The sequence below is a fragment of the Trachemys scripta genome, chromosome 1, assembly GCF_013100865.1.
Source record: "Trachemys scripta elegans isolate TJP31775 chromosome 1, CAS_Tse_1.0, whole genome shotgun sequence".
Taxonomy (NCBI): domain Eukaryota; kingdom Metazoa; phylum Chordata; order Testudines; family Emydidae; genus Trachemys; species Trachemys scripta.
The window spans coordinates 128372978-128400662 of record NC_048298.1 but is presented as its reverse complement, the minus strand read 5'-3'; the positions used below and the strand labels follow the sequence as shown (position 1 = coordinate 128400662).

At 43.0% G+C, this 27685-nt stretch overlaps 1 protein-coding gene across 1 annotated transcript in view; it reads right to left on the bottom strand.

The window, feature by feature from the left end:
• The window catches only part of VWF (von Willebrand factor), a 246104-nt gene that overhangs the window by 92985 nt on the left and 125434 nt on the right, over positions 1-27685 (bottom strand). The window contains exons 25-30 of the mRNA XM_034784806.1: positions 25338-25494; positions 21716-21874; positions 19902-20037; positions 14428-15815; positions 10907-11026; positions 9469-9612 (exon numbers count right to left, since the gene is read on the bottom strand). Of these exons, the coding sequence (XP_034640697.1) occupies positions 9469-9612; positions 10907-11026; positions 14428-15815; positions 19902-20037; positions 21716-21874; positions 25338-25494 (2104 nt within the window). The remainder of the gene's footprint in view (positions 1-9468; positions 9613-10906; positions 11027-14427; positions 15816-19901; positions 20038-21715; positions 21875-25337; positions 25495-27685) is intronic.

Below are 27685 nucleotides of genomic sequence, written 5' to 3'. Positions count from 1 at the left end.
AGAGTGGTGGTAGAGTGGCTGGCTGCTGACTTTGAACAAGGGCTAATAGAAGAGCCCAACATGGAGCTACGTGGTTGAGGGAGGCTTTAAAAGAGCTGGAGGGTTGTCTGGCCCTGGAGCGTTGGATGTTGATAAGAAGTGTGCAGTGCTTGCTGTACATTTATAAATATGACTGGGTCTTTTCCTGAAGCTATCAGTTCTGTGGGGCTTGGTGTGTATTTACAAAGACCGTTTGTTTTGACTACCCTATGCATTCTGCAGTTTTTGTTGTGACCTAAAAGATAATTTGATTCTCCAAAATAGAACTTTGAGAAAAAAAAACAGGACAGAAAAATCATTGTACAAACCCCCGCAGGCAATGTTATACAAACTTAACAAATTAACAGGGTGAAAATTTAAAAATAGAAAGGATGTAAACATTTATGTCCACTTGAGTGTACAAATTGTAGTCCATTGTGGCTCTGCATACACCAGCCACGGTTCTCACAGGTCAGTGCATGTGAAACTGTGGTTTTCCTTGCTGTCCCAGGCATGGAATGACAGAGGCAAGGATATGGCTTTGTGAGACCATGTGGTATGTTGGGGGGTGCAGGGAACAGCAACAATGAAGTTCACCAGTGATTGCAAAGGGTAGAGTCTGGGATTCTTGGACCTGTAGGTCAACCAGGGTTTGCAGCATTTGGGTTAGCTGCCTGAGGGCATGTCTTCACTACCCGCCCGAATTGGCGGCAGCGATTGATCTATTGGGAATCGATTTATCGCATCTAGCATAGATGTGATAAAATCGATCCCCGATCACTCTGCTGTCGACTCCGGAACTCCACCGCAGCGAGAAGCGGAAGCAGAGTTGACGGGCGAGTGGCAACGGTCGACTCACCGCCGTCCTCACAGCCAGGTAAGTAGACCTAAAATACGCAACTTCAGCTACGCAAATAGCGTAGCTGAAGTTGCATATCTTAGGTCGACACTCCTCCCCCCCGCCCCCGTAGTGTAGACCTAGCCTGAGAAGCCTCATTACATCCAGGTGCATCTCCCCCTCTTTGTCCTGCTGGGACTCCTAGGCCTTTGTTCCATCTTCTTTTTCTCTTTCCATGCTGTTGATCAAATTGGCCCTCCAAGCCCTTCATTCATGGGTCCAATACAACAGTGGCTTGCAGGAGCTCACAGAACATGTCCTCTCTAGTCCTCTTCTTTCTCATCCTCATCAGAATTGGGTGTTCTGTGAGCATGGAGGGAACATCCCTCAAGACTGCAGCAGGAGGAGCTGCTGATAAAAATCGATAGATATACCACTGGATTTACAGTCACCATGGAACGTGAAAGACAAGTTTCAAAAATTCCTTCCATTATTCCCATAAACGCTTGTAAAAAGAAATGTTTATTGACACTTCAGCTTTGGAGCACTTCTGCACCACACCACTCTCAGGCCCCAGCCATGTTGAGTATGGCCCACCAGGGGCAAGTGGGGGAAAGATTTTCTGTTGCATGAGGCTATTGAAGTTCAGCCCCTATTCCATGGGTATATTTATAGGACAATAGCACTGAATATTGGCACTATTTTCCACAGGCAGTGGTGATTTTAGCTGATCTCACTCCCGAGGGTTACAAAGGTACAGAGAACACAGCTGCTACTGGCATCCTGAAATCACCTGAGCCTGTGTGCCACTAGCCTGTTTACTGGAGTCATTGCAGAAAGGTGTGGGAAAGTTTCCTACTGCAGAGAAAGAAATAAAGCTGCCATCCTTAGAAACCTTTGGGGGAGTATTGCAGAGTATCTCCATGAAAGTGTCATCAAGATTTCTCAGCAGATTAAAAGGGATGTGGCTAAGTACATGAACAAACTGTTCTACATGCCTAACCCAACAGAGGAATTAAAAAGTGATGCCAATTCTGCCTGTTCGTTGTACCTCTGTCTCTCCTTGTATGAGTAAAACAGTAAAAAGTTGATATTGCTGTCTTCTTAGCTTGGGGATAGGCCAAATGCCATCTTTAAATGTGAGCACTGTAAGGAAAAATGCATGCACACACTTACCCAAGTTCCCTTCCCCTTCATCAGGCTCATTTGTGCTCACCTGTGGGACTGGCTACACTGTGGCAGAGTCTCAAAAAGGTCCTGGCTCATGGCATTGCTGGAATCCCCCGTTTTGTCTCCTCCTCTGCACACCCTCCTTCTCCACACTGTTCACAGTTGTGGTCAACGTCTTAGGCTCCTCCAACATACTACAGTGGTCTGTGGGGTTCTGGCAGGGTCTCTGCCAAGTATGGCATGCAGTTCCTTGTAGAAGCATCAGGTCTGTGACACAGCATCAGATCTATTCTTGACCTCCCTGGTCTCGTGGAATCCCTGGTGAAGTTTCTTTGATTTCATGCAGCACTGCTGCTGATCTCTGTTGCACCCCTTTGCCTGCACCCCTTTGCCTACACCCCCCACGCAATCTACTCAGAGATGTCCACCTTCCTATAGCTGGTCCATAGCTGTGCTTGCACAGTGTCTTCTCCCCACAGGCCCAGGAGATCTAACACTTCCTCTTTACTCCAGGCAGGAATGCATCTAGTGTGTGGAACTAGAATGGTCAGTTGGGCAGCTGCATACAACAAGGGTGAGCTGCTAGGTGTGTTCATCATGGTGGGCCATCATGAAAAGCCATTTAAAAAAAAAACACATGGGGAGGTTTAAAGTGGGGCTGGCTTCCGGTCTCTGTGACCCCTGGGGAGAGGAGTATAAAATTGTGACCACTCTGATCACTGTTGCAGTGAAGAGGCCATTGTGGGACAGCTGCTGGAGGACTGTTAGGGTCGACACAGGTCAGGAAGTGTCCTTTACTTGCACTGCAACAACCTCAGTAAGTCAACCATGGCCTTATGCCATTCAAGGAGGTGGTTTTACTGCGTTGCTGTGATGGGGCACTTACATCAGCCAGGCACCTAAAATAAGGGCCTGGACTCCTAACTTTAGGCACTTATTTTTTGAAAAACTTGGCCAGTACTTCCAAGGGCTACTGCAGTGATGCTACACCTCCTTCTTTCAGAGAACCCAGGTAGAAATCTTCATATGATTTTCTGAAGTTGTATAGAACAAGAAATTCAGATACAATATAATAATTAAAAATTAGTCTCCAAATAGATGCGGTGCCTAGATCATAGAAGGAAAGGGATAACATCATGGTGCTTATTGCATATGATTTTAGTGATTTCTTTTTCCTAACCCATGACTCTCAAGAAAGGTCCTGAATAAGCTTTTCCATGGCCTACCATCTATCTCAGCACTCCCTGAACAAGATTGTAGAGTGAAGATAAAATGGCTGGATTAATTTTTAGTAAATCATTTGATACAGTGATGGACAAACTCTTACTTTGAAGGAGTAGTTTAAATTGGCTTGGCTACAAGCATATTGCAAGGACTGAAAGCTGATTAAATGAGCACTAAAAAAACAATGATAAAAGGCAATATGCTGAGTTGGGTGGGAATTGTTGAATGGGAAGCCACAGGGATCCACGCTAGAGCTTGTCTTATTGAATACTTTCATTCATGAACTGGGAAGGACGGGGAATGCAGCATGTTAATTAGAATCACAGATATGAGATTGGAAGCAGTTAGGAGCATTCCCAGTGAATGAAGAGAAAGTGTACAAGATGACCTAGAAACACATTAGAAATATGGGCAGGATATAACAAAATGAGATTCAACCTGGAAGAAGCCAACCGAGGGAAAATATATTCCAATACATTAATGGTGTCATGGGGAGACACTGGGAAAGCAGAAATTGCTTAAAGATCCTTTTCTTTAATTTTGTCTGAAGTGAGGGATAAGATGTAAAATCCATTGGGGTACTGTAGGGTTGTGAGAGACAAGGGAATCCAACTAGGCTGAGGTTCCTGCATAAATCTTATAAAACATGATCTCAAATGGGCCCAGTAGTTTCACTAACACCTCCACAATGGTTTTAACCCAGGAGGTAAAGTTCTGCAGAGGTCTTAATTACCAGTGCCTATGGAAAACTGCCTGGGAAAGAAGTCAAAAGAAATGGTTCCTAAGTACCCAAGAAGGGTAAAGCAACAGCCACTTAATCAGAAGCCAGTGGCCTGATCTGTTTGCCTACCTGTGGAGTTATTCCTGACCCCTTAAATCTGTGTTTAAATCTTAAATTAGGACTTGTCTATACAAGAAAGTTATAACAAAGGTTGTGAATTTAAAATGTAATATCTATTCCAGAATAACTCCATGCCGGGACACACTTATTGCAGAACAAGGCCTGGTCTACACCTAAAACTTAGGTCAACCTAACCACGCTGCTCAAGACTGCAAAATTTTGTGCCCTGACCAGCATAATTAGGTTGTCCCAACCCTTGGTGTAGACACGGCTAGGTCAGTGGAAGGATCCTTCCATCGACTGAGCTACCACCTCTGGGAGAGGTGGATTAACTAAATTGACCAAAAAAATCCTTCTGTCAACATAGGAAGCACCTACACTATTGCAGCACAAGTGCAATGCCATAGGTGTGCCACTGTAGCATAGAGACAACCTAAGAGTGCCCTTCTCTTGTTTAGCTTAATCCACTTCCAATCTCCTAGCTATTTCAAAATAACTCACATGTAGACAAGCCATTACCAATTGAAGCTAAGTTAATATCAGCCAGCTGTAAGATAGATCTCATTATTATAGTATCTGCACACCTCAAAACTTTAAACAAGTTTATTCTCACAACACCCCTGCAAGCTAAGAAAGTGCTGTTATCCAAATGGAAACCCAAGGCACAGAGAGCCTAAGGGATTTGCTCTAGGTCACACACAGGAAGTCTCTGGTGGAGTAGGGAACTGAACCCAGCTCTCCAGAGTCAAAGGCAAGTGCCTTAACTACTAAACTATATACATCTTTGTCCAACTGTCCATACAACTGAAACTATTTAAAAACAGATCTTACTCCAAATGGTACAATGTTTGTGTTTAGACAAGCCCTTAGATTAAATAGCCCAACCACTTGGTGAGATCATTTATTTCCTTTCATCTAAACTTGAACAATTCTTGTCCCTTACTGACATAGCTGTGCCAGTAAAAGCAGCAATGTAGAAGCAGTGATACCATCAAAAAAGTCCTTTTACTGAGATAGCTTTATACCAGTTCCCCGAACAAAGTAACTGTCTCTCCATAAGGAGGGTTTACTGTGATAGCTCCAGCAGTAAACCCTTTTCAGTGTAGGCAAGGTCTGAGGGACTGCAAAGAGCTCCTGACACTTATTCTGGACAACTCTGGTTGCCACTAAAACCATCTGTGGACCCCAGCCTCTATTTCTGTACGAATTTCTGAGCAAGGCAGTCATGAGTTAAAAATGTGATTGTAAAACATGTTAAAGGATCAGAATCTCTTGCTCTAGATTCAAGTTGGCCACCAATGTACCTAACTGATATAAAAATGAAAAATTTGAACTGACAACTCTGAGTCTTAATGTGAGCCTACTAGACTGTCTATGGACAAGTCACCCTTAAATATTTAAGAATCCAAAGAGGCAATGAATCTTATCCAGGCCTGGTAATCTGTTAGAACAAGTGAATTTGAAGTTGTACCTTCTGAGGAACCAGAGGGCTTATACAGCAAACTGTTTATTCAACCTTAATTATGACAGAGCATGTTCAATGCTGTGCTTTAAATATGTAGGTGTCCAGTGCTTAATCTATAATGAAAGAAGTTCTGGGGCTCAAGCAATGTTTTCACATTCATCACTGATGCAGCAAGCTCAGAGGTGCTGAGGCTATGAACTGCCAAGACTAGAGATGCCGGGGCTCAGCCCTGGCACAAATTAAGCACTGTTGGTGTCCTTGACAACTATGAAATAAGAATATTACAGACACAAAAGAAAACTCCTTTAAAAGAACATTATTAAGGTTGCAAAAGCCAAGCAACAAATTATAGGGAATACCAGAATTAAGGCTGCCTGTGCAACCTAATTTGGCCCCCTTGTGTATATGCATTATGATACAGTCTTTAATTACATGATCACATACTATTTTTTTCCACAGGATCCTTGCCTCATTCAGTGCACAGGATGGATGGCGCTCTCTTGGTGACCAGCAATTCAGTTTTTTGGTTTCTCCTTATTGTTAATGTGTAGCCTGAGGCTTTATTTACTACACACTGTTCAAACCCTGCTCTGGACACAGAATTGGTAATTTCCTCATAGGCATTTCTATGGTGCTCATCACTGTAATACCTGTGAATAATATCTTCACAACACCATTGTGAGGACAGGAGGCATTAGTATCCTGGTTCTACAGATAGGGAGCTGAGGTATGGAGAGATTAACGTCAAACATGTTCACTAATTTGGAGTGCTTGAGCTGAGACACGTAGGACCTGAGTTTCAGAGTACTTAGCATTAGACAGCACTTTTTATATTCAAAGCACAGCTCCCATTGCAGCTGACAGTGCCCAACACTTCTGAAAAGCAGACCTCAAGGTCTGAAGTCAGGCACTCAGAAAATGAGGAACTCACAATTAGTGATCATCTTTGAAAGTGACTTGCCCAGCATCACGTAGAAACCCCGTGGCAGAGGCCAGGGATAAAATCCAATTCTCCAGTGTAGCATTCCACTGCCTGCACCATGAGACTGTCCTTTCTCTTCTTGCAGTCCCCTGCCTCATTCATTGCATATCTTCCAGCTTCTGCAGCAAATGATGCAGAGCTGCTACAGATAACATCCTCCTTTATTACACAGCCCTGATTCATCCCCAGAGCAGGTCAATCCTGTGTACTGAATGAGGTAGAGGTCCTGTGCAAAAACTAGTATGTGATCATGTAATTAAAGACTATCATACTGAATATGACCAAAGGGAGTGAATTAAGTTTGCACAGGCAGCATTAATTCTGGCATTTCCTTACTTTTGAGTCCTTGATTTTGCAACCTTAACATTATTGCAATGTAGGTTTTTTTGATGCAATTTCCTACGTTTTAAAAATCTTAAAAATTGAAACAACAAAAATTACATCACAGAACCATATTGAGCCCCAACAGGGGTCATCAGCAGGGTTGGGATCTTTACATGCACATTTCAGTCCTCCACTACTTAAGCTAACAAAGTAAATGGTAGCAATTGTAGGATCTAATCTTCTATGTGCACCTGCCACTAGAGGGGATGCAAATCTTTGTCAGTGGGTTTCACAGGAATTTGCTAAGGAAAGGCAAATGAATATTGAGATTTAGGAACAGTGTATTCACTCTTCCTGTAGGGGACTATGGTCTAGTGGGTGCAGATCCCTTTACCCCCATCCCCCTAGCATCCCCCTGTCCTATTCTGCTCATATCCCTTCATCACTGCTGCTATCCCCCCAGCTCCTGCCCCAGTCCCCCTACTACTTTTTTACTCCTTTCCAACTCCCACCTCTTCCTGGTTTGCCACCCTCACCCCACACACCTTCCTCCTATCCTGTACCCCTGACTCCTACATTGCTCCTGCCTGTCTCCTCCCATCTTCCAGCTCCTGACTTTTAGTTCCTACCTCTGTCCCTGTCTCCTGCTTATGAGCCCCCACACTCCTATTTTCCCCCACATTCTGAGAACAGGAAATATTACTGTAAAGGTAAATACCAGGATGTGGCAAAGCTCCCCCTTTTAGTAAAACCGCATCCACTCTATGAGGAATTGGAACCCTTACTACACTGAAACCTCTGCAAGTGTGGCCCTGCCGACCTGCGACACGCCCCCAGCTCTGCAGCTTTGATACAGCTAGCTGATTGTAAATTGTAGGAACACTAAAGAGTTATCATGCATGTAGTTCACACCCTGAGCATCAACAAACAAGCTACCTGGAACTATGCAAGGGCCTAAGCAAAGAGAGTTTTACCAGAGGGACCAATCCTGCAGCTGTTCCTGACATGAATACCCCCACTGACTGTAAAGGGACTACTCACAATGGTATGGGCGTAAGGATTGCACAGGATCATGTTTAGAGTATGGGAGAAACTATGCAAATGAGAAGCAGCGATGCTGGTATTGGAGTGACAATGCTGGTTGATGTATTAAACCCTTGAGCATGCCCAGGATGAACGAAGGATGAGATTTTCAAAGCCACCTAATGGATTTTAACACCCAAATTGAGGCGTCCAAATCTTGTAGGCAGCCTGGATGTTTCCAGAAGCCTGAACGCTGGCAGACTGAGCTGAGTGCTCATGCATTTACCAAGAGCACTGAGCCTTCTAGTCCTGACTCACGGATGCTTATTAAATGTTCTGGGATGCAGGATCAAGACCACAGTGACTGACTTTACTTGCTTGGGAGGAGCAATTTCTATTCCATTCAGGGTCTCAGACCACCTCCCTCATTGTGGTATCTGAGTGCCTGCCAATGAGAAATAAACAAGTCACTGGCAGCTGTGTAAAGAATCTCCAAGTCCATCTCTTCTCCCCAGGACAGGACCATGTTTTCGTTGCTTATCCTGCTAGCCTTTGTAGCTTACTATACATTACATAGGAGACTTCATGAAACTTATCTATCTGAATATAACAATTTCTCCCACAAAGAGCTTGTAGAAGTCTCATCAGCCATCTGGTATTTTTATTTCTCCAGGCTGAGAAAGCAATCATAGCCAATCCTCCTGCGAACTATGGAGGTCAGGTTTTATTTCTCACTTTTCTATAGCAATAACTCTTTACAGGATGAAGTAGGCCAAAGACCCTAAAATCTGTACACTTCTCTGCTCTTATAGGACCCTGATGCTTGATGGCTGCCAGACAGAATGTGGTTCCAGTCCAGAAGAATGAAATTCTCAGAGTATTTGGTCAAAGGCCTGATATATTGTAATATAATTTGCATTTGTTGAACCTACAACGGGAAAGCTTACACAGTCTTCCCAGGACCATAAGGGAATTTGGGTTACCCAGGAATATTAGGACTAACATAGACATGTTTCTGGGTACAGTTTTGTGGAAGTCATTGAAGCTGACAAATTGGTGATGATCTAAATCCTAAATTACCATTTTCCTTCACTTGCCTGAGAGATACATAACACATGAATACTGAGAACTATTCTAAGGAATAAAGAAAGTCATCGTCTCCTTTCCAGTGTAAAGTGTGGTATGCTATGATCTTTGCAACTCTTAGACAGACACGTTTTACAGTAAACTGAAACTCCTTGCCCATAAATCAACATGAATGAATTATGAAAGAATATATTCCTAGTGCACCACACTAGCACAGAACCATCTGTCCAAGATAGTATGCAGTGTTGTTGTAGCTGTGTCAGTCCCAGGATAGTAGAAAGAGAAGCTGGGTGAGGTAATATCTTTTATTGGACCAACTTCCACTGGTGAGAGACCTCACTTTCGAGCTTACACCGAGCTTTTCTTCAGGTCAGAAGTTGGACCAATAACAGATATTACCTCACCCATCTTGTGTCACTAATGTCCAAGATAGTGTTTAGGATCAACCTACATTTAAAATTGTTTCCTCCCCCACACACATCCACACAATCACTTACCTAGTTTGCTGGGACCTTGCTCTCTTTGCTGAATTGAGCTCACCCTATTTAGAAGATTTTTACTCTCTTGTGGCATGTTCCATGAAATTTCGAGGGTGTTTGCCCTTGCATACTGGAGAACTGACACTTGAGTCGAGATATTGCCTGAAGCGGAAAGCAGAAGACAAATGATATAAATAAAAGACAGTCCATCTGAACAATTTAAAAATAAATCTGAAGTCACACTTAATATTAAGTAGAGTTGGTTGGGAATTTTCCATCAGAATGATTTTCTGAAGGAAAATGCAGTTTCCAGAAAATTGAAGTTTTCCACAGGGAAAAAGAATCTCAGTGTTGATAAAAAAAATTGCATTGAGAAAAATTTAAATGACATTTTTATTGTGTCAGTTTGACCCACACAGGAATATTTTGTTTTGCTGAACCAACCTGAAATGTTTTGTTTGAATCAGTCCAAACTGCATTTCCCTAACAGTTCATTACCTTATGGGAGTTGTCGTTTGGGTCCCATTCTCTCCTGTGCCCTGATTCCATGGTAGATTAAAGAGACTGGTGGTATTTAGCCAAGATGTTCACATCAAGACCAAACTTTTCAAGCAATAGATCCATGCACCTAAGCATGGGAGGGAATCATGTTGTCAGGACTGGGACATAAGCAGCATGTCTAGTGGCTGGAATCAGAGTCAGGAGCCATGCCAAGGGCTCAAGAGTTGGAGACCATGGTCAAGGATCAGGAACAAGGCAGGAACCAGAAACAGGTCAGGAAAGCAGGAACCAGAAGCATGGCAAGGAAGCCAGCTTCAGGAGTCAGGCAAGGCATGGTCCAATATAGCAGCCAGGTAGAGCCCAGTTGTGCAGACAACTTCCTGTGCCTTTCTTGGGTTTAAATAGGAAACTCTGACCAGAGGTCCTGCCGCTCCTCCACTCAGGACCCAGGAAGGTCATCCTGTTGTGCCTTCAGGTTTCCTGGTCTCTCCGCTTGGGTGGGAATAAGGCAGCAACAGTTGCCTGGGAACCCTGCGGACCCAGGTTTGAGACCTGTGGGTTTATGACACTTGCCCCCTTGAAACAAGATATTATCCCCCTCCCTCAAGAATGTAGTCAGGACATTCCCACTAGTTATCAGCCAGGATGGATATGATTCTGACCCACCAGTACTGGAACCAAGTGCACCACTTCCTGTATCTTGACAAAAGAAACAGCTTAAATTTCAATGTGTGAGTGATCCCCTAGATTTCAGTTGGCTCCCATTCTAGTGACCGTGTCCAAGGAGGATGAGGAACATCCTGGTGTCAGTTGAAATTTAAGCTTCAACGCTTTTTTTTTTGGTTTAAATCGGGGTGTATGTGTAAAGTATCAGGGTCAATACTGTCATGGCCCTTACATAAACAAAGCAAGAGTAAAAGAAAACTATGTTAGAGTTAAAGGGCTCTTTACTTACTTATGCCATAGTTTTCAATAAATGCTTTTACAAAACTTTTCATTTCCTCAAACTCTGATGCTCCAACACTGGAACTTCCATCCAGAAGAAACATGATATCCATTGGTCTGCTGCAAGGTTCTGAAAAGAATATAAAAAGGCTTCTTACAGGGCGGGCTCTAACTTTTTTGCTGCCCCAAGCAGCAAAAAAAAGCGCTGCCCCGCCAAGCACCACGCCGCCGGAACCCTCCCCCCCTCCAGCGCCACGCCCCGCCCCGTGCTGCCCCCCGGCCGAGCGCCGCGCCGCTGGAGCTGCCCCCCCGCTGAGCACCGCACCGCCAGAACCACCCCCCGAGCGCCGCGCCCCGCGCCGCCCCCCCCCCCACCGAGCACCGCGCCGCCGGAGGGCCCCGCCCCCCCACGGAATGCCGCGCCGCGCTGCCCCCTGCCACCCCAAGATTGGCCGCCCCTTACCAAGAGCCGCCCCAAGCATGTGTTTGGTTGCCTGGTGCCGGCCCTGGCTTCTCATATAAGATAGCTATACCAAGCGTCTGCTGAATAAGGAAAGGAAGACAGAAGGAAAAGGACAGTAGACAACTGGAGTTTGGGAAAACAGTGGGGCAGTGTTCTGTTGATAGAAGCAGTAACTTTCTCTATGTCAGAACATACTAAGCTGTATGTTCAGCATGAGAGCTTTGCCCCCCAGGTCTCCAAGTAGGACATCTCACGAACATTCCTGAACCCAACAAATCTTTGAGGTTTTGCTTTACTTGGCAGTGGTGAGGCCTCAGCTGATATGCCAGGTCCATTTTTGAGCACCACACTTTCAGAAGAGATGTGGACAAACTAGAGACAATCCAGAGGACAGCAACAAAAATGATAAGAGGTTTAGAAAATCTGACCTATGAAGAAGGGTTGAAAGAACTGGGCATGTTTTGTCTAGAGAAGAAAAGGCTGAGGGGGAACATGGTAAGAGTCTCCAAATATTTAAAGGGTTGCTGTAAAGAAGACAGTGATCAATTGTTCTCTGTGGCCACTACGGGTAGGAGAAGTAGAAATTGGTTTAGTTTGCAGCACAAGAGATTTAAGTTAAATATTAGAAAAAAACTTTCTAACTATAAGGATAGTTAAGTACTGGAACAAGTTATGTAGGGAGACTGTGGAATCCCTATCACTGGGGGCTTTTAACAACAGATTACTTATTAGGGATGGTATAGGTACATTTAACCCTGCCTCAATGGGGGATGAAGTAGATGAACTCTTGAGGTCTCTTCCAGCCCTACATTTCTATGCGTCTGATGAAGCGGGTATTCACCCACGAAAGCTTATGCTCCAATACATCTGTTAGTCTTAAGGTGCCACAGGACTCTCTGTTGCTTTTTACATTTCTATGATTCACAAAAGTTTCATGGTGAAATAATCAAACCTAGAAGCAGAGAGAGGAAGTGATTTTAACCTCTGATGGGCAGGCAGATGAAAACAATATGGGTCCATCAGCTATTCTTTAATGACCTGAAAATCAAAAAGGAATCCTATAAAATGTCTAAACATGGACAAATTACTAAGGAGGTGTACAAAAGAATAGCACAAGAATGAAGGCTAAGGCACAAAATGAATTACACTTAGCAAGGGACTTAAAAGGTAATCAGAAGAGGTTCTTTAAATATATTTGGAACAAGAGAAGGATGAAGGAAAGTGTAGATCCTGTACTTAACGGGAAAGGAGAGATAACAACAGATGACATCAGAAGACTGAAGGGTTTAATGCCTATTTTGCTTCACTCTTCACTAAAAAGGTTAATGTTGACCAGATTCACAACACAATTAATATTAACAACAAGGGTGAAGAAATGCAAGAAAGAATAGGTTAAAGAATGTTTAGATAAGTTAGATATAGTCAAGTCAGCAGATCCTGATGACATTCCTCCTAGGGTACTTAAGGGACTAGTTGAAGCAATCTCAGAACTATTAACACTTATCTTTGAGAACTCCTGAAGGACAGATGAGGTCCCAGAGGACTACAGAAGGACAAACATAATACCTATCTTTAAAAGGGGAACAAAAAGGACCTGGGGAATTTTAGACCAGTCAGTCTAACTTTGATACCTAGAAAGATACTGGAACAAATTATTAACAATCAATTTGTAAGCAACTCCAGTACCATAGGGTTAAAAGGAATAACCAGCATGCATCTGTCAAGAACAAATCATGCCAAACCAACCTAATTTCCTTCTTTGACAGGATTACTGGTTGACTGGCTAGGGAAGAAGCATTAGATGTGATGTATCTTGATTTTAGTAAGGCTTTTGACAGTCCCATCTGACATTCTCATAAGCAACCTAGGGAAATGTGATCTAGATGAATTTACTATAAGGTGAGTGCACAACTGGTTGAAAGACCATATTCAACAACAGTTCACTGTCAAATTGGGAGGGCATATCTAATGTAGTCCTGTAGGGGTCAATCCTAGGTCTGGCACGATTCAATATTTTCATTAATGACTTGAATAATAGAGTGGAGAGTATGCTTCTATAATTTGTGGATAAAACCAAGCAGGTGGGCTTGCAAGCACTTTTGAGGACAGAATTAGAATTCCGAATTGACCTTGACAAATTGGAGAATTGGTCTGAATTCAACAAGATGAAATTCAATAAAGACAAGGACAAAGCACTTTACTTAGGAAGGAAAAAAAATCAAATACACAACTAAAAATGGAGAACAACTGGCTAGGTGGTGGTATTTCTGAAAGGGATCTGAGGGTTATAGTGGATCACAAATTGAATATGAGCAATGTGATGCAGTTGCAAAAAAGACTAATGTAATTCTGGGGTGTATTAACAGAGCACTGTATGTAAGAGACAGGAGCTAGTTGTCCTCCTGAATTTTGCACTGGTGAGGCCTCAGCTGGAGTGCTGTGTCCAATTCTGAACACCACACTTTAGGAAAAATATGGACAAATTGGAGAGAGTCCAGAGGAGAGCAAGAAAAGTGATAAAAGGTTCAGAAAACCTGACTTATGAGGAAAGGTTAAAAAAAACTGGGCACATTTAGAAACAAAAGACTGAGGAGGGACCTATTAACAGTCTTCAAATAGTAAAGGGCTGTTATAAAGAGGACAGTGATAATTTGTTCTCCATGTCCACTGAAGGTAGGGAAAGAAGCAATGAGCCTAATCTGCAGCAAGGGAGATTTCGGTTAGATATTAGGAAAAACGTTCTAACTATAAGGGTAGTTAAGCTCTGGAATAGGCTTCCAAGGAAGGTTGTGGAATCCCCATCACCGGAGGTTTTTAAAAACCAGTTGGGCTAACACCTGTCAGGGATGGTCTAGGTTTACTTGGTCCTGCCTCAGCACAGAGGGCTGGACTTGATAACTTCTCAAGGTCCCTTCCAGTCCTACATTTCTATGACCCTAAGTTCACCTTCCACCCCCACTCCGATCAACTTGGACAGCAACATGCAAAGCAGAATCCATCCCCGTTTCCAGAGAAAGCCTGATGAGAAAGAGAGAAAGAAAATACGTAGAAAATATATCCAACTTTACCTGGAGGTTCTGAGGGGAATCTGGATTTATTTGAGCAGCACGTTTTCAACACTAAGTCAGGTGCTTCTCGAATAAGGTCGTTATAACCATTTACGATTATTGGGGTATGCCGTTGACTGATCATCTCAAGCTCTTGAATGTTCGCATTGGGGGTAATACCTATAGGGATCACATTTATGCCACTCGCAACACGTGAGATGACATCAGTGGCAGGGTTTGCAGTTACCATGTACACTAAGTGTGGCACTTGTCCCCTGCCTCCATTGTCTGTGGTAAATGTGTGTTCAGAGACATAGCTGAGGGCATTTCCAGTGTTGGTGGCATTCCCGCCTTGGTACTGTATCTTCTTCACCACCTCAATAATGTCTTGCTTTGACTGTGCTTCACTGAAGGAGTACTCAACAGTGACAGTGTACGAGTACTGTATGATAGTAATATGAATGGTTTCTTCTCCTATGTCCATTTCTCTGATAACTTTTGCAATGAACTTCTTGATTATATTAAAGTTCTCCTCTCCTACTTTTTCAGACCCTTCAACAACAAAAGCTATATCAAGCACTTTGGAAATCTCTTTACTTGGCAATGGGGTCGTAGCTAATCTCGTGGACTCCGAGACTGGATAGCGTACCGTCACATTAGCTGCTCGGGGAGAGACTGTAATAGGTTTTTGGGTGGTAGTTGTTAACACATCACTTTCTTCAGGTACAAGATCACACAGGTAATTGATTATTTCATCCCTGTTTTCCATTAACTCCTGTACATTGTTCATTATGAAGGCCTTGTTTTCTGGCCACTGCCTTTCAATTAGCTTGATTTGCTCCATACTAATAGACGGTCCAATTCCTACTGGTATTACTGTGACTTTCTTCTTTTGCAGAAGAGTGAGGATGCGCTGAATATTTCCTGGAGACTTGCTGGCTGTCAACAACAGAGCAATTCTGGCAGCATTTGTCCTTGGTGCCTTTCCAAACACATGGAATACAATATATTTAAGCACTTCAGTGGCAGAGGCAACTTCTCCACCAGTGTATTTTATGTTTTGGACAATTTTCCTCATCTGAGATTGTGTTTTAATATCTTTGAGCCCAAGATAGATGTTGGAGCCAGTGCGGTATTCCAGAATTGACACTCGGATTTTCTTTTGGGAGATGTGGAGTTTTTCCATCATGCTAATTATGAAAGCTTTTAACAGTTCAAAGTCCTTTTCTGAGAGTTTGTTGGAACCATCCATCAGAAAGGCCAGGTCCATCATTTTGCTGCAGGAGTATACACGTGTCCCTATGTCTATATCTGTTTCTTCTGTAGCAACTGGTGTTGGTATAATGATTTCTTCCTTTCTCTCTTCTGACTCACAGGCACTACATGTTAAGTTCTTTCCTTCACAGTGACTGCAAGAACCACCAAAAAACTAGCGGTAAAATGAACTTTGATAACAATACACCACCCCTGATTTAATACAGTTATATCTTATATAGAAATGAGTAAACAGACAAATCAGCATGAACATATAATTTGCCATGCCAGATTGGATCTATGGACTATCAAGTTCCATATCCTACCTTGCTCAGTACTCTATGATTGTTGCTCAGAGGAAAGAAAACTGCCACCAATGGCGCTACATGGCAAATTGTGCATAGTGGGAAAATCTCCTTATTCCTGCAGCAATCCTGGGACACCCAATAATGGAATCATTACTTATGGAAATACACTAATGTATGCATGCAGGAAGCATGTGAAAAGTACTAAGTTTATTAGATAAATGTCTTTTCCCCAGCTGTTTTTGACTGAACATTCGTCATATCATGGAAACATGACACCAAGTGGAGGGCTACATAGAAGTCACTGGGATTTGTAGGCACCACTTCTGGTGAACATGGCCAGTGGATTTGGTTTGCACCCTCTGGTTGTATCTTCACTAGGAAAAAAGGTTTATTCTTAACTTGAGTTATCTAACTTGAGTGAACTAACTAGAGGTAAAATCCTAGTGAAGACAAGGCAGTTTGTAATTGAACATGAGTTAGCATGCTGAGTTAAGGACTTTGAGGGAGTCAAGGGTTTACCTTGACCTGCTAACTCATGTGAAAACTGCACACTGCCTTGTCTTCACGAGAATTATACCTCAGGTTAGTTCGCTGAAGTTAGCTAAATCAAATTAAGAACACACCTTTTTTTCCAGAGTGAAGACCAAGCCCCTCTGGACTGTGCCTCAAGTCATGGGTCTGTTCACACCTGAAATCTTAAACTGAAGTTTCATACATAGAAAACCATCCAATTCTAATGGCATTTTGTCATTGTCATTATGAAATCAATTAAATTCACCTGGATCCCTTTGCTCCCCTTCCTGTGTTTTTAGATCTTATTATTACTCTTATTTCTCTCTCACACAACATTGCCTTTTTCTTATTATCTTGACTTTAGATTTTGCCATGTGTATTTTGCTCCTGTATTTTTTATTTTACCTTATTTTTCTCCTCTTCCCTGTACTAACATTCTTCTAGCTCTTTTCTTCTCTCTTTCTCTCTGTCCCTTTTCTCTTCCCTTCTCTCAAAAAAGTAGGAGCTGCCCTCTCTTCCTTACTCCTATTCTCTTTCCTTACTCCTCTTCTCTTCCAAATCTTCCCCTCCACTCATATCCATTGGCACATTCCCACTTTTGCCTCCTCTGAATGTTCCCATCCTTTTTTCCACTTTCTTTATGGGCCTCCATTTCTCCCTTACTCCTCTCTCTTCACCTTTCTCTCTCCCCCATAAGTTTTCCCATCTACTGCCCATCTCCCATATCTACAGCCTTGCAGGAGATTGCTTGTGCTCCCTTAGCATATCTTCAGCAGCTTCTACATTGCCAAATCCATCTGTTCTGTGCTCTTTGCTCTGCCTGACTGAGGAAGGAGCACGCCTGAGCCCAAGCACAGGCTAGTGGAGTACCACTCAATGCATTTTTCCAAGTCTATTGGACAGTAAGAGACACAGAGTAGGGAAAATGTGTGAAATGGCATTTGTCCCTCCAGAAATACAAAAGACACTAGAAAAGATGGAGAAAATTCAGGATTTTCTGAAGAATCTGGGCAGCTGGGAGGTTCTTGGTTTGGTTTTACATTTATTAATGCTATAACTATGGTATTTTCAAAATTCTTTACCTATTGAATCAGATGCACTGGGGATATTTGATAATGCACAGAATACACTGAGCAGGATTCCTCAGTAATCTCCGCTATGAAGGGCACAATTGAATGGCTCCAAAACCACTCAGATCATTCATAGTAGTGATGGACAAAACAGTCTGGCAAAAATTAGAGGTATGCCAATTCTCAGAATAGAGCAGGACCAGAAACAAAGCACGTTTTGGATTCAAATACTCTTGTAATCTCTCTCAAGTTATTTCTAGAGCTCCCATCACCACAGTATGTAAGATAGCACTATGGAGACACTGCTGGAATTTTTCCCCACTGTTAAAACAGAGGAGCAACACTCTTCTAGCTCACAACTCCAGGCAATGAGAGCTGTATATACTGTGTGGGATCAAGGACAAAGCATAACTTCAGTGGAGTTTCTCGGGATTTACAGTGGAGTAACTGAGATCAGAAACTGGTCCATACTCTTTAAATTATGGTTTTGCTCTGAAAATTTGCTCTAAAAATTGAATCTTGTGGTTCCACTTTTGTCATCTTTCAATGAGCAAATGTGTACATTTTATAAGTAAAAGATTTGCTTTTTCCTAACTGTCAGAGCTTCAAATTCCAACCCGGGATCTGAGAGACAAGCTGAATTCTTTCCTTCTCACACATTATCACCAGCTTCCTTGGGCCGGCCAAACTCTTTCCTCAATGGCTCCTCTGAAATTTTGCTGTCTTCAATGTGGTTGCACAAGCATAACTGTTTGGAACTTAGTAAACAATTCTGTTGAATATGCATGTGAAGGGAGGGATTGCAGCCTCTTCCCTCTGAGCCATGCCAGCTTTGCACTGTTAACTAGAATGATGGGCAGTAAACACTTATTTTCTTCACTAATGAAAGCAACCCAGAGAGCAGACTACTAAGTAAGAAGATGCCATTTTTCAGAGCAAAACAGCATTTTAAATGTGACATCCAAATTCAAGCTCTCCCAAGGCTGTGTTCTTTCACGTTGCTTTTAGTTTCTTAATTGAAGAATACACAACTCCCTTTGGCATTTAGCATATTGTAACATATATGATTTATTATTTTAATCCTCATGCAATATTTTGTGAATGAGATTCCAATTTCCTTTGGATATTTGGTATAAAATTCATTTTTGTACAATATTTTCTATTGTTTGTACAGATGGTGTAGGCATCTAAATTAGGTGACAGCTACGTGCAAAGATGTTTCCCTAGTGAGGTAAGTTTACATAATGTTCTAAAACCTTATGTGAGTGGTGGTTAGTGTATTAGCATTAAAGATAAATTATTATTAAGTATTGTGAAAATTAGGGAACTGGTTTACGTAGATGCATTTTTGACCTTTTGATGGAATTCAGGGCTTGCAATTTATACTGTTAAAAGAAAATCCATTACTTAATTAATCAACATAACAGAACCAACTCCATGGGGCTTATAAAACAGAGTTGGTTACTACCAGTGACAGGCCAGAGATTCAAAGTTCAGACCCAGTCTGAACTTCCAAAATGTTCAGGGTGTTTGGATCTAGGGTTTTAGTCTGAGCCCATAGTTTTTGCAGATCTACATCCACTTCTATTAAATGTGGGCAAATTATGTTGTGGAAAACTTTCTTATATTTACAGCACTATGCCTGACTAATGGAAGTATCCATCCATCAAAGGGCTGGGTATCTGAAGAATGCCAAAATTATGGATGCTAGAGAGCTAAATTCACACTTTTATGCACCTTGATACTGTACAGGACACAAAAATAATGAGTTCCTCCCTCAAAGCAATGTAAGGCCCTGATTCTGCATAGTGCTTACCCTACCATGCATGATCCCATTGACTTCATTAAGCCTGGTTGCATGTACTTACAGGACTGGGCCCTAGAATACCTTCAGTAAATCTTGGGGAAGTTACTTTTCCAACTACAAAGCATAACCTCCCAGCACCTACTATTCTTGGTGGCGTTCTAGAGAGATCACACATTCATATCCTTAACTTTATATAGGATTTTAAAGTATTGAGATAGGGCCAAATTCTGATACCTTACTCATGTTGAATAGTATCTTATTCCAAAAATGGAGTCAACAGGATCACTCGTGGAGTAGGGCTAGGTTTTTCAAAGCAACTTATGGAGTTTTATACCTCATTCCCATTGAATTTCAATAGAATTTGCGTGCCTAATACCTTTAGTCTTGTTTAAAATTTTCAGGTTCTACGGTGCATGAAAAAGGGCATCATATTCAGGCCCCTAATAGTACATTCAAAACTATATTCACAGTATATTCATGAGAATGCACTTCATTTGTGCCCTCATAAAAGACACTCGTATTGAATAAAAATCTATATCTTACCATGATAGACAATGTTCATCATCATCTTTGTTCAAAACAACCCTCTTTCCATGGGGGATCCTGGCACCTTCTAATATACATACAGGACAGCTTTCTGGATCAATACATGACTGGGATAGTTCATCAAGTATTTTTCCTGTTTTAAAACAGCACAGCAGGGTTTCATAAGTTGCAAAGCAGATGTTAAGCTGATCGTTGTATTTAGCAGCTTTAAAAATATGACAAGATCAATGATACTTGGATTGGGCTCAAAGGTTCAGAACATGCTCTTCATATTAAACTAACTGTTAGTTTGACACCAAGTAAATCTTTATTTTCTTCCATAGCATTTTTATTGAGATACTAACACCAGTGCATAGTATATGCAGTAGCTCATGCTACACACAGGGTGAATATATTTTTAGACTAAAAACCAGGTGTGCCAGAAGAAAATGGCATTTACCCTTTTACATCCATATTACTGATTTTTCTTGGTCCCTTTGGGCATTTTTTACTGCATCCTATCATTTTCTTCCCATTATGACTATTCATCTCAGGTATTACTAGTGCATCTGTCACTCTAAGGGCAGGTCTACACTAGAAGCGCTACATCAGCCCAGCTGCACCAATGCACCTGCGCCGCTGTAGAGCATCTGGTGAAGATGCTGTATGCCAATGGGAGAGCGCACTCCCATCAGCATAATTATCCACCCTCGTGAGAGGCGGAAGCTGTATTGGTGGGAGAGCATCTCCCGCCGACATAGAACCGTGGGGACACTGCTTAGGTCACTGTAACTTGTGTTGCTCACGGGGGTGTCTTTTTCACAGGACTGAGTGATACAAGTTAGATCGACTTAAGCAGTAGTGTGGACCTGCCCTGATATTTAAGTGCTAAACACCATACTACATAAAGATGTACCTAGTGGATTCTGCTCTCACTACTCCCTGGATTGATAGCTCTGCTCTGTGTGCACACAGGGGACTTGGTGGGGGGGATGGATTGGTTTTGTGGTTGTTGGTCCTACAATACATAGTTTCCTCCTCTCCTCAACTCTCTGCCCTTCTGACTTATTCTTCTCAATTTTCTATCTCATTTTGTCCTCTGCACCCTTTCTCACTTTCCCTCTCCCCTCCTTTTTTTTAATCTTTCTTCCTCCTCTTTATTCTTCCTTCCCTTTTTTGATTTCTATTCCCTTCCCCTGCCTTCCTTGCTCTCCTCCTATCTTCCTCTCTCACTCCCTGCTCTGTCCTCCTTTAAAGCTCTGCTGTCTCTGCCCACAATGTTTCTCTCCATTCCCTAATGTCCATCCAGAGACTCCATGGCCTCAATGCACTGTGTGCCTCTCAGAAGTTCTAACCCAAGAGTGGGTTTCACTCCTAATTCCTGACTTCGAACAGCTGAAAGGTGTAGAGAGAGATTTCTAACTGTGTGGCCAGTGGAGCACAGAAAACAGGAACAATATGGGACACAGGAAGTTAAGTCCAGGTGAGATGCCCTAGGATTCCACTGAGATCTGGTCAAAACCCTGGTTTCAATACAATCATTCCGGACATCTCCAGAAAACCAGGATGAGCCTAGTAAACTGGAACATCTGGTCACCACCTTCTTACCTTGATGGAAACAATGATGCAAGCATACCAGTAAGATTGTTAAAGTTTTAACTTTTGCATATGAAAATTTCACAGCCATTGATCTTACAAATCTGCTTATTTCCAGTCTTAAAAAAAAAACATTTCATGCAACGTTCCGGGGGGGAAAGTACAAAGATACCAGTAAGTGATAAGAGCTGAGCAGGAAATGCTGACTAACTGTGTAAAGAAGACAGTGGGTTTACCTTCAGGACAGTTCACATGGCATCCTTCTACACATTGCAGAGGGCACACCACAGGTTCAAAGTGCTGGCATGTTACAGGGCAGGCGGGTCCACAGCTGTTATATCTCCATTCACACTGATACTCCAATTCGTGCTTATTCAGATCCTCACAACTTTGTGCTATGCAATAAGAAGAATCAGTTAAAAAAGTCATCTCAGATTGCATTCACCATGGCTCTTAGATCCCAGGCAGAAGGCTTGGAGTTACATGTATAATAGAATCATAGAATCATAGAATATCAGGGTTGGAAGGGACCTCAGGAGGTCATCTAGTCCAACCCCCTGCTCAAAGCAGGACCTAATCCCAATTAAATCATCCCAGCCAGGGCTTTGTCAAGCCTGACCTTAAAAACCTCTAAGGAAGGAGATTCCACCACCTCCCTAGGTAACCCATTCCAGTGCTTCATCATCCTCCTAGTGAAAAAGTTTTTCCTAATATCCAACATAAACCTCCCCCTCTGCAACTTGAGACCATTACTCCTTGTTCTGTCATCTGGTACCACTGAGAAAAGTCTAGATCCATCCTCTTTGGAACCCCCTTTCAGGTAGTTGAAAGCAGCTATCAAATCCCCCCTCATTCTTCTCTTCTGCAGATTAAACAATCCCAGTTCCCTCAGCCTCTCCTCATAACTCATGTGCTCCAGCCCCCTAATCCTTTTTGTTGCCCTCCGCTGGACTCTTTCCAATTTTTCCACATCCTTCTTGTAGTGTGGGGCCCAAAACTGGACACAATACTCCAGGTGAGGCCTCACCAATGTTGAATAGACGGGAACAATCACGTCCCTCGATCTGCTAGCAATGCCCCTACTTATACAGCCCAAAATGCCGTTAGCCTTCTTGGTAACAAGGGGACACTGTTGACTCATATCCAGCTTCTCGTCCATTGTAACCCCTAGGTCCTTGTCTGCAGAACTGCTGCCTAGCCATTCGGTCCCTAGTCTGTAACAGTGAATGGAATTCTTCCATCCTAAGTGCAGGACTCTGCACTTTCCTTGTTGAACCTCATCAGGTTTCTTTTGGCCCAAACCTCTAATTTGTCTAGGTCCCTCTGTAGCCTATCCCTACCCTCCAGCGTATCTACCACTCCTCCCAGTTTAGTGTCATCTGCAAACTTTCTGAGAGTGCAGTCCACGCCGTCCTCCAGATCATTAATGAAGATATTGAACAAAACTGACCCCAGGACTGACCCTTGGGGCACTCCGCTTGAAACCGGCTGCCAACTAGACATGGAGCCGTTGATCACTACCCGTTGAGCCCGACAATCTAGCCACCTTATAGTTCATTCATCCAGCCCATACTTCTTTAACTTGCTGGCAAGAATACTGTGGGAGACCGTATCAAAAGCTTTGCTAAAGTCAAGGAATAACACATCCACTGCTTTCCCCTCATCCACAGACCCAGTTATCTCCTCATGGAAGGCAATTAGGTTGGTCAGGCATGACTTGCCCTTGGTGAATCCAAGCTGACTGTTCCTGATCACTTTCCTCTTTTCTAAGTGCTTCAGAATTGATTCCTTGAGGACCTGCTCCATGATTTTTCCAGGGACTGAAGTGAGGCTGACTGGCCAGTAGTTCCCCAGATCCTCCTCCTTCCCTTTTTTAAAGATGGGCACTACATTAGCCTTTTTCCAGTCATCCGGGACCTCCCCTGATCGCCATGAGTTTTCAAAGATAATGGCCAATGGCTCTGCAATCACATCCACCAACTCCTTTAGCACCCGCGGATGCAGCGCATCCGGTCCCATGGACTTGTGCTCGTCCAGTTTTTCTAAATAGTCCCGAACCACTTCTTTCTCCACAGAGGGCTGGTCACCTTCTCCCCATACTGTGCTGCCCAGTGCAGCAGTCTGGGAGCTGACCTTGTTCGTGAAGACAGAGGCAAAAAAATCATTGAGTACATTAGCTTTTTGTACATCCTCTGTCACTAGGTTGCCTCTCTCAGTCAGTAAGGGGCTCACACTTTCCTTGACTTTCTTCTTGTTGCTAACATACCTGAAGAAACCCTTCTTGTTACTCTTAACATCTCTTGCTAGCTGCAACTCCAAGTGTGATTTAGCCTTCCTGATTTCACTCCTGCATGCCTGAGCAATATTTTTATACTCCTCCAATCTTCCACTTGCTTTTAAGATCAGCAAGGATTTCACTGTTTAGCCAAGCTGGTCGCCTGCCATATTTACTATACTTTCTACACATTGGGATGGTTTTTTCCTGCAACCTCAATAAGGATTCTTTAAATTACAGCCAGCTCTCCTAGTCTCCTTTCCCCCTCATGTTATTCTCCCAGGGGATCCAGCCCATCAGTTCCCTGAGGGAGTCAAAGTCTGCTTTTCTGAAGTCCAGGGTCCGTATTCTGCTGCTCTCCTTTCTCCCTTGTGTCAGGATCCTAAACTCGACCATCTCATGGTCACTGCCTCCCAGGTCCCCTTCCACTTTTGCTTCCCCTACTAATTCTTCCCGGTTTGTGAGCAGTAGGTCTAGAAGAGCTCTGCCCCTAGTTGGTTCCTCCAGCACTTGCTCCAGGAAATTGTCCCCTACACTTTCCAAAAACTTCCTGGATTGTCTGTGCACCGTTGTATTGCTCTCCCAGCAGATATCAGGGTGATTAAAGTCTCCCATGAAAACCAGGGCCTGCGATCTAGTAACTTCTGCTAGTTGCCGGAAGAAAGCCTCGTCCACCTCATCCCCCTGGTCTGGTGGTCTATAGCAGACTCCGACCACGACATCACCCTTGTTGCTCACACTTCTAAACTTAATCCAGAGACTCATGTTTTTCTGCAGTTTCATACCGGAGCTCTGAGCAGTCATACTCCTCTCATACATACAATGCAACTCCCTGACCTTTTCTGCCCTGCCTGTCCTTCCTGAACAATTTATATCCATCCATGACAGTACTCCAGTATGTGAGTTATCCCACCAAGTATCTGTTATTTCAATGACATCATAGTTCCTTGACTGTGCCAGGACTTCCAGTTCTCCCTGCTTGTTTCCCAGGCTTCTTGCATTTGTGTATAAGCACTTAAGATAACTCGCTGATTGTCCCGCTTTCTCAGTCTGAGATAGGAGTCCTCCCTTCTTGTACTCTCCTGCTCGTGCTTCCTCCCGGTATCCCATTTCCCCACCCAAACCTATGCTGTGATCAATATCACTGGCTGTTGCTAGAAATAATTGCTAGGAATTAACTTTCACTTTCAATTTAGCAAACATTTACAGCAAACATTTCCATTTCTTAGTTCAGATTTGTATTTCCATGTCTATCGTGTCTCCCTAATGAAAGGAGTGAGCCCCATCTTTTTTCAAGGTGTGCATGGAAATGGGATGTACATGGAAATGTAGCAGACAAAGGGTTACCTTGAGGAACCATCACCCTGCATGCCCAGGACTGGGGACCCTTGCCAAGTCCTGTCCCCATTAACATTAATAGCAGGACTCCTACCAACATCAGTGGGAGCAGGACTAGATTGAATGAAAATGTGTTCTAGCTGAGCCATCAACTAATTAAAAACTAGCATGTCTTTGGTTTTTCTTGCTGCAGTAACTCCTGCCAAGCCATTACTAGGTGTTTCACTCAGCTGTCCGGTACTTACGGCACAGAGTTGGTGATCTCCAGTGAACAACTGCACCTTTTTGTGCACAGATATGGGCATAGGCTGCGATAGCATCACAGAAGCAAGCACAATCCCCAATTGATTCGCAGGCACAAGCATCATACATGCAGATATCCATATACAGCTCAGGATTCACCTAAAAGGAGAGTTACACAGTATAAACTCATTTCATGCACCTCCTGCCTCTAGATGGACTTGCCCGTGATATCATTTGCCTGTTCATTTGGTGCCCCATCTGACTTCCACGGGAGTCACCGGAGGCCATTGCATTAAGGCCAATGGGAGTATGGTCACACCCAAGGTCATGAAATGTAACCAACCCTTCGAGCAAACTCTACAGTTTCTAGGAACCATTAAATGATGGGAAATATAAAAGCATATTTAACCATTTTGGACCTGATTCTTTTTCATACTATGCCTCTTCCATAGCTCTCTAGCAGTGTAACAAGGCCTTAAAGTAGGTGTGAATTACAGTCATGCTGTCACAGAAGTGTAAAGGGCCCTAACTGTAAATGAGAGCCAGACTTTTAGTGAAAAATAAAAGTTCTAATTTCTAAAATATGAGCAATAGAGTTTAAAGCCAGAAGGGCTCACCAGAGCATCTAGTCTGACCTGCTGTATATCACAAGCCACCAGCACCATCCAGCACCTGCATGCTAAATCAAACAACCTAAAAGAGACCAAAGCATTACAGCCCTCAGGAGATTAAACTCATATGTGCTTCAGCCACAGAATAGGAAGGGACCAACCCATCAGTGCTAGGGTTATCATACGTCACGTTTTCACCAGGACAGTCCCTTTTTTAATCTGTGTCCCGGCCCTCCTGACTTTTGGGGCAAAAGTGGGCATTTGTCCCATTTGCTTTTGCCAACTGATGATCAGTTGGCAAGAGCAAATGGGAAAAAAGCCCACTTTTACCAAAAAAAGTGGGGCGTGAACCCTTAGCGGGGTGCTGAGGAACATGGGGGGAACAATATGTGGGGGGCAGGCAGGGTTCAGGCGAACGGCGATACCACACCACCATGTGTGGGGGCGTGGGAGCCAGCAGGGCTCAGGCCAGCGACTCAGGTCAGCCCCATGCACGGGGAATAGCAGGGGCAGGGCACGGGTGCATGGCTTGGGCCAGCTCCATGTGGTGTCCCGTTTTCCCTTTGGGAAATATGGCCACCCTAACCAGTGCCCAAGGCTACTGCAATGGCAGGGAAATGATTAAATGAGATATACCCAGATAAGTCTGGCAAGTGACTCGCACTTGCATGCATGAGGACTCTTCATTCTCAATCTACAAAGTTTAGCCGTTCCTATTGTTTATCAGATTAAATACCACAATAATGAAAGGGACAGAAAAGATTTGATTCCTTGATCTCCTTTTTTTTTTCATCCTTCTAGTTATTACATTGAACAGAGAAAACAAAAGGGGGCTGATACAAAGTCCAGAGAAGTCAATGGGAAGACTTGATTTCAATGGGCTTTTAGATCAGGCCAAGGGATTTCGCCACTCGTGATATTAAAAAGGATACTGTGGAGGCAAGTTTGAATTTAGCTTCCAATAAATATATTGTATTAACTTGATAAACAGTATGCTAGTGAAAATATGATCATGCCATTGAATACTGGGTGCAGTTTTCATCACCCTACCTCAAAAAAGATCTAATGGAAACAGACAGCATTCAGAGACTGGCAAAATAAATGATAAGATACAGGAAAGCCTTCTGTATAAGGAGAGATTGAAATTGACTGGAACTGTTTAATTTAGAGAGGAGAAAAATAAAAGGAGACTACCTTATAAGAATGTAATGAATGGTAGAGATAGTAAATGGAGTGGTCCTATTTATTCTTTCACATAATATAAGAATGAGAAGATATTCAGTGAAACAAAGGCAATAGATACATAACTGATAAAAGGAAAGTCTTTTTTGCATAGTGCACAATTAACACATTGCCACAATATATCGATAAGTCAGAGAGATCAGTAGATTTCAAGAAAAAATAAACACTTATATGGATAATGAGAACATCCACCATTTAATTAAATCAGTTTTTTATTTGTGGGTGCGGGCCAGGATTGTTTGTTTTAAGGCATAAATCCACATACTAAACGACAGATGCCAACCAGTAACTGAGGGTGAAGATGAAATTTCCTTCATGGGCCTGTTATTCAATAACTGTCCACCAGAGGTGTCCCTTGCACCTTCCTCTGAAACAACTAGTACTGGCTACTCTCAGCAAAGAGATACTAGAATAGGCAAATGATCTCAGCCAGTTCCTCTGTGAAATCACTGCCAGCATCATCTTTCTCACGGTAGCATCTGTGATGCTCTCTCAAG